Source organism: Corvus brachyrhynchos, unplaced genomic scaffold (genome assembly GCF_000691975.1).
Source record: "Corvus brachyrhynchos isolate BGI_N302 unplaced genomic scaffold, ASM69197v1 scaffold525, whole genome shotgun sequence".
Classification (NCBI taxonomy): domain Eukaryota; kingdom Metazoa; phylum Chordata; class Aves; order Passeriformes; family Corvidae; genus Corvus; species Corvus brachyrhynchos.
This window is the reverse complement of record NW_008238341.1, coordinates 145,706-159,032: the sequence shown is the minus strand read 5'-3', so window position 1 is coordinate 159,032 and position 13,327 is coordinate 145,706. Positions and strand designations below refer to the sequence as shown.

Here is a 13,327-nt window from a genome sequence, read left to right as displayed (position 1 = left end):
GGGTTTGACCACACACCTGGTTTTTAAATCTTCACCTGCAGAGAAAGGCCTGGGAGCAAAAGATCCTGGTTCCATTGCCTGTTCGATTCTGAAATAGGTCATACCAGATGTATCCAATACCCAAGGTACCACTTGGCTCTGTAATCTGTCAGCTTTGTGTTGCCTTTTTGACCATTCCAGCTGGATTTATGCTGGATTAAAGTGACTGTATAACCATGGATTTAGGAACAGAACTGCAGCAGAACCTGTCTTTATTTTGGTGCTTTAAGAGATCTGCTGGCAAGCTGTTTAATTACCTAAATGCTCCGGAAGAAACTGAAGAGTCCTGCTGCTCAGCCTTGCTTTTACGTCCTGGATACCAGAGAAATGCACTGTACCCAGGCACTGTATGTGCCTGGATGTTTCTGTTTTTCCACTGCACACAGCCATGTGTGTCAGCTGTGTCTGAACCCCTTGGAGAATCTCTGCCTTAAACAATCCTGCTTGTGTCTTTTACAGCTGTTACTGAATCCATTGGGATAAAAATGGTCACTCTTGGTTAATCCATAAACACAGCAAGTGTGGATTCTCCTCCGTTCAGTATATTTCATTTTCAGTTTGCCTCACTGTAAAATACTTACTCTGGGGTTGCAGCTTTAGTGGTGGTTTTTAACATCCTTCCCCAGGCTTTTTTGTCTTTTAAACAATTCCAGCTGACAGAGGAGGACAGAGCACTTCCCTAAGTGTTTCCACGATCCACAAGTGAAGAGCACGACCCTGTGACAATGTGCCAGGTTTCCTTCCTGGATGCAAGACATAGTAGGAGGTACAGACAATACTTGGGAAGAGAGATCCCCTGCCTGGGCTCGGCTGCTGGAGCTGGGCAGACTCAGGCCACCTGAAGAGTATCTTTGTTTGGAGACTGAGAGTTCAGTAACAAAAAGCGAGGAGTTCCCTTCCCCTGGCAATCTAATGAACAGCTTCCTAATGGATGTCCACTAAACTGAGCACTCCCTCCTTCCCTCATTCCACAGGTTTAGCTTAATTGCAGGAAACTTGGCTTCCTGTTTCTCCCTGTCCTGGGGCTGCTGCGCTGAATAATGTGATGATAGAACTGTGTTAGTCTTGAAGCTGTTTTTAAGGAAGACTTTGGGAGCTTGAAAGAACACGGAGGGTGAAATTGAACCTCAGCTCGTGGGATTTGGGTGGCTGGAAATGGCAAAGAGAAAAGGGGGAGGGGAGGAGCAGTGAAAACAAACTGGTTTTGCTTCACCTGACCTGTGATCAAAGGAACTTGTGCAGATTTTGGGTGCTGTTAGGGCAGCAGGAAAGTGTCTGTTTGTGTCTGGAGATGAAAAGGACAGCTAAAGGTTACGTCAGGACTGTGGCTCAGTTCCTCAAGGGTCTGGGGCACATTTGCTGACTCTGAAGTGGAGTTTAAGGGTGTTTTTTTTGTGGTATAATTGGTGTGAGAGCAGCTACAGTGAGCCCTTTGGAGAAGGTTGCCGTGTTTGCTCTAAATAACTGACGTCCCTGATTTCTTAGATACAGGCAGCCCTTGGGGTGTGTTTTGTGGGAAGAAGGAAATCATGGGTCATGCTTTGCGTGCATGTTTCATTCTGGTTTTCTGATAAAGCTGCAGGGGAGAGGGAGCTCTGTAGTGGAACAGAGTTTGTCTTGGCTGCTGGTTGTCTCAAGCTGATCAGTGCAAATGAGGAAGTGTTAAACCTGCTTTGGGCGAAGCAACTTTCAGTTCCCTAACCCAGGTTATTGTTGAGATAGTGTGGAAAAAACACTTAGGCAAACACTGGAAGCAGTTTGGGTGAAGTAAGGACTGGACTCCTTTCCATCAACTGCATGGTGTTAAATTGCCAAGTCAATAATCCACAATCAAGTGTAGTGAATTTTACTTGTATTAATGCAAAGCATGCTGAGAACTGGGAGCTGTGTGTTGTGTTGTGTGTCCACCTTGTGACCGAGGGCTCTTCTTGTTCCTGCAGAGTGACCAGCAGCTGGATTGTGCCTTGGATTTGATGAGGCGTCTGCCTCCGCAGCAGATAGAGAAGAATCTCAGTGACCTCATTGACTTGGTGAGTACTGGATGCTGTCCCCAAGAAGTGGCTGTGACGAAGGCCTGGTATGTAAGAACTTCTTCTGAGGCATCTCGAAGGTGTGGTGATTTGTTTGTCCCCTTGTCTTTTGGCAAGGTTAAACAACCAGCCACTGCCCGAGCAATGTCAGGAATCCACGTGGTTGTTTGGGGCCAGCCAACAGGCTGTGTGTGCAGGGACACTTAGGGATGAAGGGTCATTAGCAGCTCTCGTGATGAACTCACCGCTGGCTCGGAGGCTGCTGTTTGGATGTGGGACAGTGTGTACAGATGGGTGCAGGCCCTTGTACCTGGGTATTATCTCCTGATAAACAACCTGCTGTGTGCAGCTCTGGGAGGTGCAGTGGCTGTGCTGCCTCACACGCTGCAAAGACGCTGCTGAGAGTGTCTGGGCATCTGGAGAACACCCAAATCTATTTATAATTTATGCTCTATCAGATATTCTGCAGTCCAGTGTCAAAAAGCAAACCTGGCTGACCATCTTGTGTCTGATATCTTTTTTCTGCTTGTCCCTGGAACTTTTTTTGTCCTTTACACAGTGCTAGGGAAGGAAACGAACTTAGGAAGGATTTCTAGGCTCATTACAAGTTGCACATCCTGTGATGCACGTTTGGGCTGTAATAACCTGATTAGTGCCAGCTGTCCCTTAAAACAGTGTGTGGCACAGTTGCCTCTGGAGTAACTGAAGGTGTTACTGAAGTACTGATTTAATCTATACAGAGTCTGCTAGTGGGAAAACTGGATTCTATTGTCCAGTCTAAATACATGGCTTATTTCTGACCTAAGCTTCTACATTTGTGCAGAAGAGCAGCTGCTCACCAGGTAAAGATCTGGTTGGAAAGGTCTGTTCCTAAGTGCTTCTGAGGCTGGTTTTGGTAAGCTGTGGTCAAAAAGTTGTGGCTGACTTAAATTTATCAAACTCTAAACATTTCTTTTACTCATATAAGCCCAGGTACAGGTAAGAGAGCTCTGGGGGTCAGGAAAGAAATTATTCCCTTCAGGAAGGGATTATTTCTCTCTCTTGAAACCATTTAGTAATTGGCTACATCTGTGCCCCCAAAACTCTTGGCAACCTAAAGCATCGTTTTTGTGGCTGTTGCTGGAGGTAGGACACAAGTAACTAAATCACTGGTCTGATCTGGTGTGACATGGTTGGTTTTGTGACGAAGTTGGGAGGACTTGAGCAGATATTGGGGTTTGAGCAGCTCCCAGGACCACTCAAAACAAGGAATTGTTTGGGGAGCCATGGCAAGCTTGACTGTGTAATTGGTCTGAGGTTTTTTAATGACTCAGAAAATGGCTGGGTACCTCTAAATGCTGGAATTACTTTTGGATGGTGCTCATTAGTGCTCTACATGCTTTCCATCAGCAACACGCTCACTGGGCTTCTTTTCATCGTGTAACACGAACCAGACTGGTTTGGTGCTTGTTAGGAGGAGGGTCTGTGACCCCCACACGAGGCACTGCAGTCCCTCCTCTGGGGCAGAGATGAAATGATTTGTTAAATCCAGTATGATTCCTTTCTTGTTGAGACACCTGCAGACCTGTTCTGCAGCCACTCTCAGCCTGACCTCCTGAAGTCTCCACTGGTTAGACAAGAGCAGGGTGTGCTCTGCCGCCTGTAACAGCTCCAGAAATATCACGAGCCAGACTCGAGCAAACAGTTTTCTGACCTTTTTTGGGCAAATTTCATCCAGACCTTTACATCTGACGTTTTGATTCTGCTGCTTGTCCCATTAGCAGACTGTAACCTCCTTGAGGAAAAGGGCAGACTCCAAATGCACAATGAGCATGAGCAGGTTCATTAAACTTGAGAGAGAATTGTAAAATGTGGCACCCTGACTTCCTGATTTCTTTAGTCCACTGCCACGGTGGAGTAGGTGTGAAGCAGAGGCTCATGTCAATATTTAATGTGAAGTTTAGGGTATTACCTGAAGTCTGTTTGCAGCTCAGTTTGCCATGGCCTTTTTATAGGACCTGATCTCCAGACTGATGGTGGCTGCTCGCTTAAGATCCATTGAAAGGAGAGAAGATGGCTTAGAAATGTCATCGTATGTAAAAAGTTTTCCAAAACTAGCCAGTAAGAAACTGGCATCTCCTTTCCAGAATCCCAGAATGGTTTGGGTTGGGAGGGACCTCAAAGCTCACCCAGTCCCCCCCCTGCCATGGGCAGGGACACCTTCCACTGTCCCAGGATGCTCCAAGCCCCATCCAGCCTGGCCTTGGACACTTCCAGGGATCCAGGGGCAGCCACAGCTTCTCTGGGCACCCTGTGCCAGGGCCTCCCCACCCTCACAGGGAGCAATTCCTTCCCAGTGTCCCATCTATCTCTGCCCTCTGGCAGTTTAAAACCACTCCTAGGCTGGTATTCCTGGGAAGGATAACCACACTAAGTTCCCTCCCTGAGGTCCCTCTTACTCTGTCCATGTTCTGCTGCTTGTTTGTCACAAAAGAGCATCTTGGTCCCAACCTGAATACATGGAGTATGTCCAGGACTATCCAGGACTGTCCATGACTGCCCCCAAGTGTTGTGCTCACAAGGGAAATAGCCCAAACTTGAACATGAAGTAAAAGGGTGGGTGGAAGAAGAGAATTTTTGGGTCACTGGCCCTCATCAGCCCAGACACTTTTCATTCATTAGCAAAACAGTTTGTGGTTTGCCCTTTCACCACATCTGTTGTTGGGTTTTTCAGACTGCTGAGGCTTCAATTAGAGTTCATTAGAGACCTTGTCAATCACAGCCCTCCAGAAGTCCTGCCTGAAAGAAGCTGTGCATGGTGCTGGAAATGGGCCTTGGTGTGGAATGCTCTGCTTGGGATTCAATCAGTCATTATTTGTAAATACACTGCTCAGAGGCTGTCAGAATGTACAAGAGGACTTCTAAATCTCTACAGAATGAGTTGCTGTAGGCACATACCTTTTTAAGGACAACTAATTTAAATTGGAATAATTTTCCACGGAGCTCCTCTGGAAACTGTGAGCCTTGGAGCATCTACCTGTGGGCCAAGTCCAAGCTGTGAGGAAGTTCCCAAAAGAGAAGAAAGAAAGGTGATTGCACTGCTCTTAAAGGGGTTTGTTGTGAGGATGCTCCAAGTCAAAGGTTCAACTTGATGATATGAAAGTCTTTTCCAGCCTAAATTACTCTGTGTAGTGACAGCACTTGGAGCATTAGTTCAGATGTCACAGAAATGCTGTGTCACCTCCTTACTGCCTCATGTTGTCCAGGAGTTGCTGCTGCCGATTCACTGCACGAAGCCTGTTGTGAATCACATCTGTTCTCATCATCTGCTAGAAAGGGGACTGTGAGGGTGTCCTCTGGTTGGAAATGTGTCCTGGGATCAGCTGAGAGTGAGGTTTTGTTTGGCTTGTGGAAGTCACACTGAGTGGCAGGAGGCGTGAGGGAGGGAAGCTGGTAGAGCTCGCTTCCGAGTGGCTGAGCAGCTTATCCTGAAAGGTTGGAACAATCCATGGCAATTGTCCTCCTGCTTCCTTTCTCTTAAGGCCAGCTGTACAGAAAGTCAGCCTTCTGTACTTCTAGCTGTGCTCTTTCCAAGAGAAATCCCAAAGAAGGATCAGCTCCTGGGCAGTGCTGCCGTGGAGACAGCAGCACAGGACGAGGTGGGTGAGTGATGCCCGGGCTCACAGCCTCCAGAGTCCTTTTGGGGTATTTTCTTCACTGACGGAGGGCTGAGGTGGCAAAGGTGGAAGTTGAATTTATTGTCCCTGGGGGCCGTGTGCAGCAAGTAATGGATCTGTGGCAGGGTTGCCTTGATGGCTTTGACCTGCTGAGTGTTTAATTTGGATGTTTGCCTGTGTGTGTATAATATAAATTAGATGAAAAATCTAGCTGACTCAGGAAAATCAGATGCCTGGCATGACGTAGGGACAGAAAATGGTCCTCACAGAACGGACAGGCTCTCCAGGAGAGGGGGGGCTGCTCACAGCCACAGCTTTCTCCCTCTCTTCTCCCAGTAAGACTGGTATTGAAACAGCACTCATTCCCAAAAGTGAAAGCTTTCTTGAGGAGCAGAACCAAGTAATGCTGCCATGGAAGAATTAAAGTGAGAGTTCTTTATAGACACAGCAGTCATAACTTTGCTGGTTATTTTTTAAGGCTCTGTTTGCAATTAAAGATCTGGGAGGTGATCAGCTCTGCTTTCTCATCGCAGGGGAATACTGAAGTATTTTTAGTAGAATGTGCTATTTTTTAGAAAATCCCAGAGTGATGAATCTTAAGATGTATAAACATAGGATTTGGAAATATTTGAACGCGGTTCAGGCCGTTGCTTCATGCAAGCTCCAGGCAAGTCCCAAATCTGCTTGCATGCCTTCAGTACTGAAGATGTATGAAGCTACAGAATTTACCCCCAGGCAAACTGCGCTGCTTGGGCTGCACAGACCATAAAGAACATGAGAATGTGACTGGAGCTTTTTGTATTTGGAGTCCAAGAGCCTGAGCGCTGTGCGGCATCACGGGGAGAGATAAAATAATTGGATGCAGATGGCCAGCTGAGCGTCTGGTGAGGGTGGAAGATGTTTTAAACAAAAAATCAGATCCAGTGAAAGCTGAAAAAGAAGGTGGTGGAAGCAGAAGTGCTTTGACAACCCTGTGGGCTCAAAGTTGAGTTTCTGACCGGCTCTTCTGCCTGGACTTGCTGACCTGTGGGATGAGCTCCCAGCCAGCAGCAGCCAGGCAGGTTTCTAACACAAGGATTATTGGCTAAAGAAAGGGGCTCTGGCTCTCTGAATAAATTTATGGTGCTTGAGAGCCAGTTTTTCCATTTGGTGAGTGGCTGTAAGCAGGAGCTTTTCCAGCTAGCAAGGATTACCTCTGGATATCTTGATGGTAATTGGAGATAGCAATTAATATATGTAAATTGTTAATGTGATGCTTGGCTTAGAGCTAGCAACCCCACTTCCTGGCATGAGATTGGAAAAGGGAATTTCAGCTGTGGCCTCATATCACTTATTCTTCCTATTTTTAAGCCTTTTTGTCTTCCAAGCTCTTGCCACTGCACTGCTGGTGTTAGAGACCCTTAAAATATCTGTTTCAATGTCATTTGAAGGGAGTGTGTGCGAGGATGAATCCTAGTTGGAAACCTACCTCATCTCTTTAAAGGATGGAGGGGAAGGCTGAGATAGAGAAATACCATTGGAGAGAGTATGTCCTGCATATCCCTGAATTGTTGCTGGATATCTCCAACCCCAGCTGGAGTCTGACCCAAACAGTCAGGACTTCCCAAGGTATTGATACTCTGTGATGGCTCCTGGGACTGGGGACTGGTAATGAGATACAGGAGCCCTCACCTGCAGGTCACCAGTCACAGTCCAGGGCACTCTGGCTGTGCCTGCCAGATGGCTGCCTTTTGTTTCTCAGAATGGGAATCCAGCAAAAGCCCTATTTTATCCAGCAAGGCACAGGAAGAAAGCCAAGGATCCTGTTTTATGAATGGTTGTCACCTTTTTAAATGTAATTCCTGGAGCAGAATTAAAACTTTCTGTAATTAATGTGGCGTTCCTGCTATGACACAGTTAGCTAGACAAACCTGGATTTGCAACCTTGTTAACATCTGTCTTTTTGCAGAAAAGCTCATTTGGTTTAATTTTGGTTTTGCCAATTCTTGCAGCGTTGGAATTCAGTGCAAATACATGAATAATGCTGAGCTGTTTCCACTATCAATTATATCTGAACACAAAAGTCCATTTAAGTGTCATTTAATAAACAAAGCTTGATGATTGTGTGGCCTTTGGACATGTGGTGGATCGAATTAAGGTTTAGCACTGTGTGGATTTGTGGGAGTGACTTTATTGGTGGTTTTAGGCCCGAGATGAGCAGAGCCAGGCTTCCTTCTTGAGTTTCCACAACATCCGCTAGGCCGTGGCTGCCTTCTGCAGGAACAGGAAGTTCTGAGGCCGTGCAGTGACTCAGAAACATTATTCTGATGTTTTATTAGATGAAATGAGCTGGAGCTGTGCCAGAAGGGTTGTTTTGTGAGAGGGTCAGGGAGCTTCCAGGGGCTCTTCTTTGTGTTTGAGGGGTTTCCCCAAGCCATGGGAGCAGTGCTTCTGTCCTCCTTTAATGTTAAAAGTTCACATGTGGTTAAAATACTCACCTTCCTGGTGGGATGGGCTTTTAATTAAAAACTGCTCTCATCACATGCATCTTCAGATACCTGCACCTTGCAGATGCAGATTCAAAACACAGATGGATCTGAATGGCTCCTTGGCTAATTGAAGTTCATCTTCCCAGAATTGTAGAAATGTTGGGGTTGGAAGGGTCCTTAAAGAGCCCCCAGTCCATGGGCAGGGACACCTTCCACTGTCCCAGGCTGCTCCAAGCCCTGTCCAACCTGGCCTTGGACACTTCCAGGGATCCAAGGGGCAGCCACAGCTTCTCTGGGAATGCTGTTCCAGGGCCTCCCCACCCTCACAGAAAATAATTTCTTTCTAATTTCCAAAGTAAACTTAATCTCTTTCACTTTGAAGCCATTCCCCCTTGTTCCTTCTGCTTCTTTAAGGAAAAAACATACCGTCTTTAACTTTGCTGCATTTAGCATAGTTTTCCAGTGTGTAAGGTTCCTGTGGAGGTCAGTAACACTGACCTCTGAATAAACATGGAAAAAGACTATTTCCAAGGACTGTTACACCAGGAGTGTTGCTGTTTCAGTGGTAGATGTGGTACATTTCAGTCAAGGCTGTAGAAGAAAACAGCCACCTGGGTGTACTCAACTTAAGTGGCTACTGAGCCAAGATATTGGCTGTCCTGAGTGTGTGAAGTGCAGAATTTGATACAATTTAGTGTGATCAAAGCAAGGATGGGAAGTGTGTGTCATACATGGGGAACTGAGATATAATTCCTCTTTCCTCTATGGATTTCTTTTTAGATACTTGTTTCATCGTATTCTAAAAAATAATCTGGTAGCAATTGTGTAATTGCTAATAAGCTCCTTGAACCAAGAAGTGAGTCCAGAAGGAGTGGCTGAGCTTAGCTACTCCAAAAAGGGTATGGTTTCCACTTTGGCACAAGTGATTATTTGTCTTGATAGCAGAGCAGTTGCCTTAATTAAAACACTGTCCACATACCTGGGCAGCTCTGCAGGAGAATTTAGTTACACGGGACAACAGGATCCTTGTTCGACACGTTTCCCTCGCTTTCTCATTCAGGTTTTCTTTCCTCTGCACTACACATCCATTGTATATCTCCTTGGAAGAAAATATCCCCCAAACACCATGCCCTGCTCCTTCTGAATGATGCTGCTGTTCTTCCAGGCTGAGCCCCAGATATCGTTTTTTCTCTTATCAATTTGCATTGAGGGTGGTCTCACTTCCTGAGTACCCAGAGCCACCAGAAGAGATGACTGAGAGCTGATGGGAGGGAACAAGGGTGCATTAGGGCCAGGTGACATTAATGCTGGCCTTTAGCTGAAGATACAAGGTGCAGATTGTGTTCTGCATGTGACCTTCCAGTGCCTAGAGTGGGAAAAACTTGTGTCAGAACAGAGATGGGAGCCCAGTCTTTGCTTATCCAAGAACCTCATCCCCCACTGTTTGCATCACAGTGACATTTATTTATAGTGTGGTGAGGAATGGAACAAAATCACTGCCTTGGCGTTGCAGTTTGGCCTGAGGAGTGGGTTAATTCTTGTGGTTCTAAATTTAAGTCAAAATTCCCCATGGAATAGCTGCTGTGGATAAGTGCTCAGGCACCTGAGTGAATTTTGGCTCTTCAGTTAACACACAACAAGCTTAATAAGAAAACTTAACAATGCAAATCTGAGGCTGAAAACTCAGAGGATCAGTTGCCTTCCAGACAAGAGTTGTCTCTGCTGGGATCAGAAAATAAACTGAATCCTGCAAGAGTCTGAACGTGCACAGCAGTAATTTAAATGTTTTAGTAAGATTTAATACTTGACATGGAGAAGAATCCAAAGGACCTAAATTCAGAAGGGATCATCATCTCATGAACGTAAAGCTGAAGTGTTTAAAGCTGCAAATTCCCTTGTTCAAGTTACTGCCTTTGCCTTGTAAGCAGTTTTCAAGAGTAGAAGAGGAAGGGCAGTGTGCATAAATTGTGAGTTCATTCTTGGGAAGTACAGTTGATGTAATAAATGGTATAAAAATTATGTTCTCGGAGTAACTGTGCCACACTTGGGTGCTTTTCCAATAACTAGAATTACACGAGTAGTTCCATCAGCTGGAATATCTGTTCTTTTTATAAATACTGTAGAAATTTTCTAGTATTTCCAGACTAGATGAGTGGCTTTTTTTCTGTTTTATTCTGACAGAAGAGAAGGGGAAAAGAATAGATTGCCTGAAGTCCTGTGGAGTGTCTGTACCAAGGAGACAGGGGATATACAGCTTGTTTTACAGTGGGGGGTTACAGTACAGTGCAGTATTATATTCTGGTACATGTGTGATATAATGCAGTCACTGTTATGGCTGTAGGAATAACCACAGCCCTTAGAAATTGGGAAAGTGACCCTGCTCATGAATGTTTGTTACCAAGTCATCCACAGATACAATCTACTGAACTGAACTTATCTTAAAAAAACCAATGGGTTACAAGTTCCTGCTAGTCAATATGGGATTGTGCTCTGAGCCCTACAGAAACCCCACACCAGGCATGTGCTGTTCTTGAAAGAAAGTTAAACCTCAAAGTTACTTGTGTGAGGTTTTTTATAAGGGTTATAAATTCAGCTTTTCTGCAGGGGAATGAACTCTCCTTCAGGTTTGGGGTTTCTTGTGAAAACGCTTTGTGTGGATATTTGGGGTTGAAGGATTGCACAGCGAGGCCTCTCGTGCTCCCTTACCACATGTGTAGTGTAGGGCTGTTCCCAAAGAAACAGAGTGGAAACAGAGGCTGGGAAAAAGCCACTTCCCCCCCGATTGTGTGCATCACTGTTACTCATCCTGAAGGCAGGTCGGAGCGAGGAGCCTGTTCCTGGACATTTCTCACTGTGCTGATGGGCTCCTGGGCAAGGAGCAGCTGAGGGGAGGGGAGGGATGTGTTCCACTGCTCACCCTCAGGATGGAGCTCCCGCTGCTGGGCTGCTCTGGGCTGTATGTGAAGGTGAAGCAGTCACACGGAGTTGCTGTCAGCCTAAAGAGTCAGCCCAAAGTTAATGGTTAATGGGGACGAGAAGGAAGGGACAGAGGGGAACCAGATGTGCTCACAGACACAGGTACATCACTTCACCTGACTTGTGCCACGACACTGCTGCTTTGGATCAGCTCCAGGAAGCATTTGGGTTGTCTGGTCTCAGGAAAAGGAAGGATTTCCCTAAGAGCTGCAGCTGCTTATCCCCTTCTGTTTACCCAGGGAATGTGTTGTGGCTTTGAGGCCTCTTCAGCCATGTCTGCAGGTAGCAAAGGATGAGTGCCCATGAGAGCCCCAAGCTGGGTTAAATCCTGAACTGCCCTGCTCTTGATCTGGGCTCTGCAGTTCTCGCTCACGGCCACATTACAGTCTGTAGAGACCAAAATAAAAACACTCAAACGAATATTTGGGCTTTTTCAGCACTTTACCAACCATGTCTTGGTTTGCCTCTGATTTTTTGTGTGTTTAAGGGTTGATTGTGTGGGTCAGGTGTTGCATCACTTACTGGTCTCATCTTAGAGCCATGGAATGGTTTGGGTTGGGAGGGACCTTAAGGCCCATCCAGTTCCCCACCCCCATGGGCAGGGACCCCTTCCACTATCCCAGGCTGCTCCAAGCCCTGTCCAGCCTGGCCTGGGACACTTGCAGGGATGAGGCAGCCACAGTTTGTTTTGTCATTTCCATTTAGGATTTTTTTTTTTGCTCTTTCATAGTCACACTGGTTTATGTCTGTCCCTGCTCACTTGTTTTGTCATTTCCATTTAGGATTTTTTTTTTTTGCTCTTTCGTAGTCACACTGGTTTATGTGTGTCCCTGCTCACTCTGACTGTCATCCTCTGTATGTTACTGCCTTGGACTTGGGATTAGGAATGTTTTTGTTCCAGGCAGTTTTGATTTCTTCTGTCCCATCTGGTGCATTAAAATAGTTTCGGGGCTGTTGCATTCCAAATTTGTTTTTTCTCCTCTAGGCTTCTTTCCTTTGAAATGATGCTAATCCATTCACTGAATCAGTGGCTTGAAGAAAAGAAAGCACATTTCCATGTTTTCTTTATTCCTCCCTTCCCTTTTCATTTCTGAGGAGTTGTGAATTCATCACTTCGTGATTAATTTTGCCCTTGATTGCCTTTTGTCCTCATGTTCTCAGTCAGGTTTTTGTCTCTATGATGCAGAGTGAAATGTAGAAGAGATTCCACATCGCTTCTTTCTTTCTTGTTTTATTAGCACGTTGTTACCAATCTATTCAAGAACTTGCCAGTTGTCCTGTGATCCTGTTGTGTTGTTGGGAAAGCACATTTTGCTTTAGTCCATTTCTCTTGCAGTGAATTCTGGAATGTCGTTCCAGCAGGGAACACATGATGCCCTGATTGTTTAATGACAACAACTGCAGGAATCATTGTTGATGGTCCCCAGGATGGACTGGGGCACAGGGCTGCACCTTACCTGAGGTGTGTGCAGGGGAGATGGAGTCTCATCTCTCTGCAGGACATCACAGCCCCTCTGCCACATTGGAAGCAGAGTTTGTCTTTCTCCATGTGCAGGGCAGGGAGGCAGTTGGGGTCCTGGATCCGAGGAAAGCTACGGAGGACGCAGGAGGTGTGTTGGGTTTGACATGTGAACGCACAAGGACGCGTTTATTCTCATTAGCCAGTGTGGCCATGCTTGGCCACCTGCCTGGAAACTGCTCTGAACTTGACCCAGAGTGGGAGCTTGGGAAAGCTCACTCCAGCGTGTGGATGGCAGATTCCTCGTTCCCACTCCACTGTAAATATTTACCTTGATCCATCAGCCCTGGACATCGCTTCCCTGGGCAGCCTTGGCACGGAGCGAACATGGAGTGTGTGTGTATGGAAGTGTGCTGGACCACCCCAGTGGTTTGGTGATTAAATCTGGAATTATTGGAGGTGGGAGCATAGGGGTGTGTTGTAACTGAAGTGATTTCTCAAAGAGTTTTGGCCTTGGGACAGATGTGGGCTGTTAATAACAAAATCTGTTCTTAGGGGTGCCAGTGCCTTTTAACCTGAACGTGTTGCCCTCTCTCCCCTCCCTGTTGTCTCCTCCCACCCCGCAGGTCCCGAGCCTGTGTGAAGATCTCCTCTCCTCTGTGGATCAGCCCTTGAAGATTGCACGAGACAAGGTGGTAG

General features: G+C 46.2%; 1 protein-coding gene across 1 annotated transcript in view; it reads left to right on the top strand.

Moving 5' to 3' along the window:
• Positions 1-1,643: 1,643 nt before the first annotated feature.
• Positions 1,644-13,327, top strand: part of CAPZB (capping actin protein of muscle Z-line beta subunit) — a 42,954-nt gene continuing 31,270 nt past the window's right edge. Inside the window, 3 exon segments of the mRNA XM_017735089.1 lie at positions 1,644-2,069; positions 13,255-13,325; position 13,327. The exon segment at position 13,327 is cut by the window's right edge and continues 41 nt beyond it. Coding sequence (XP_017590578.1) covers positions 2,013-2,069; positions 13,255-13,325; position 13,327 — 129 coding nt within the window. The 5' untranslated portion in view covers positions 1,644-2,012.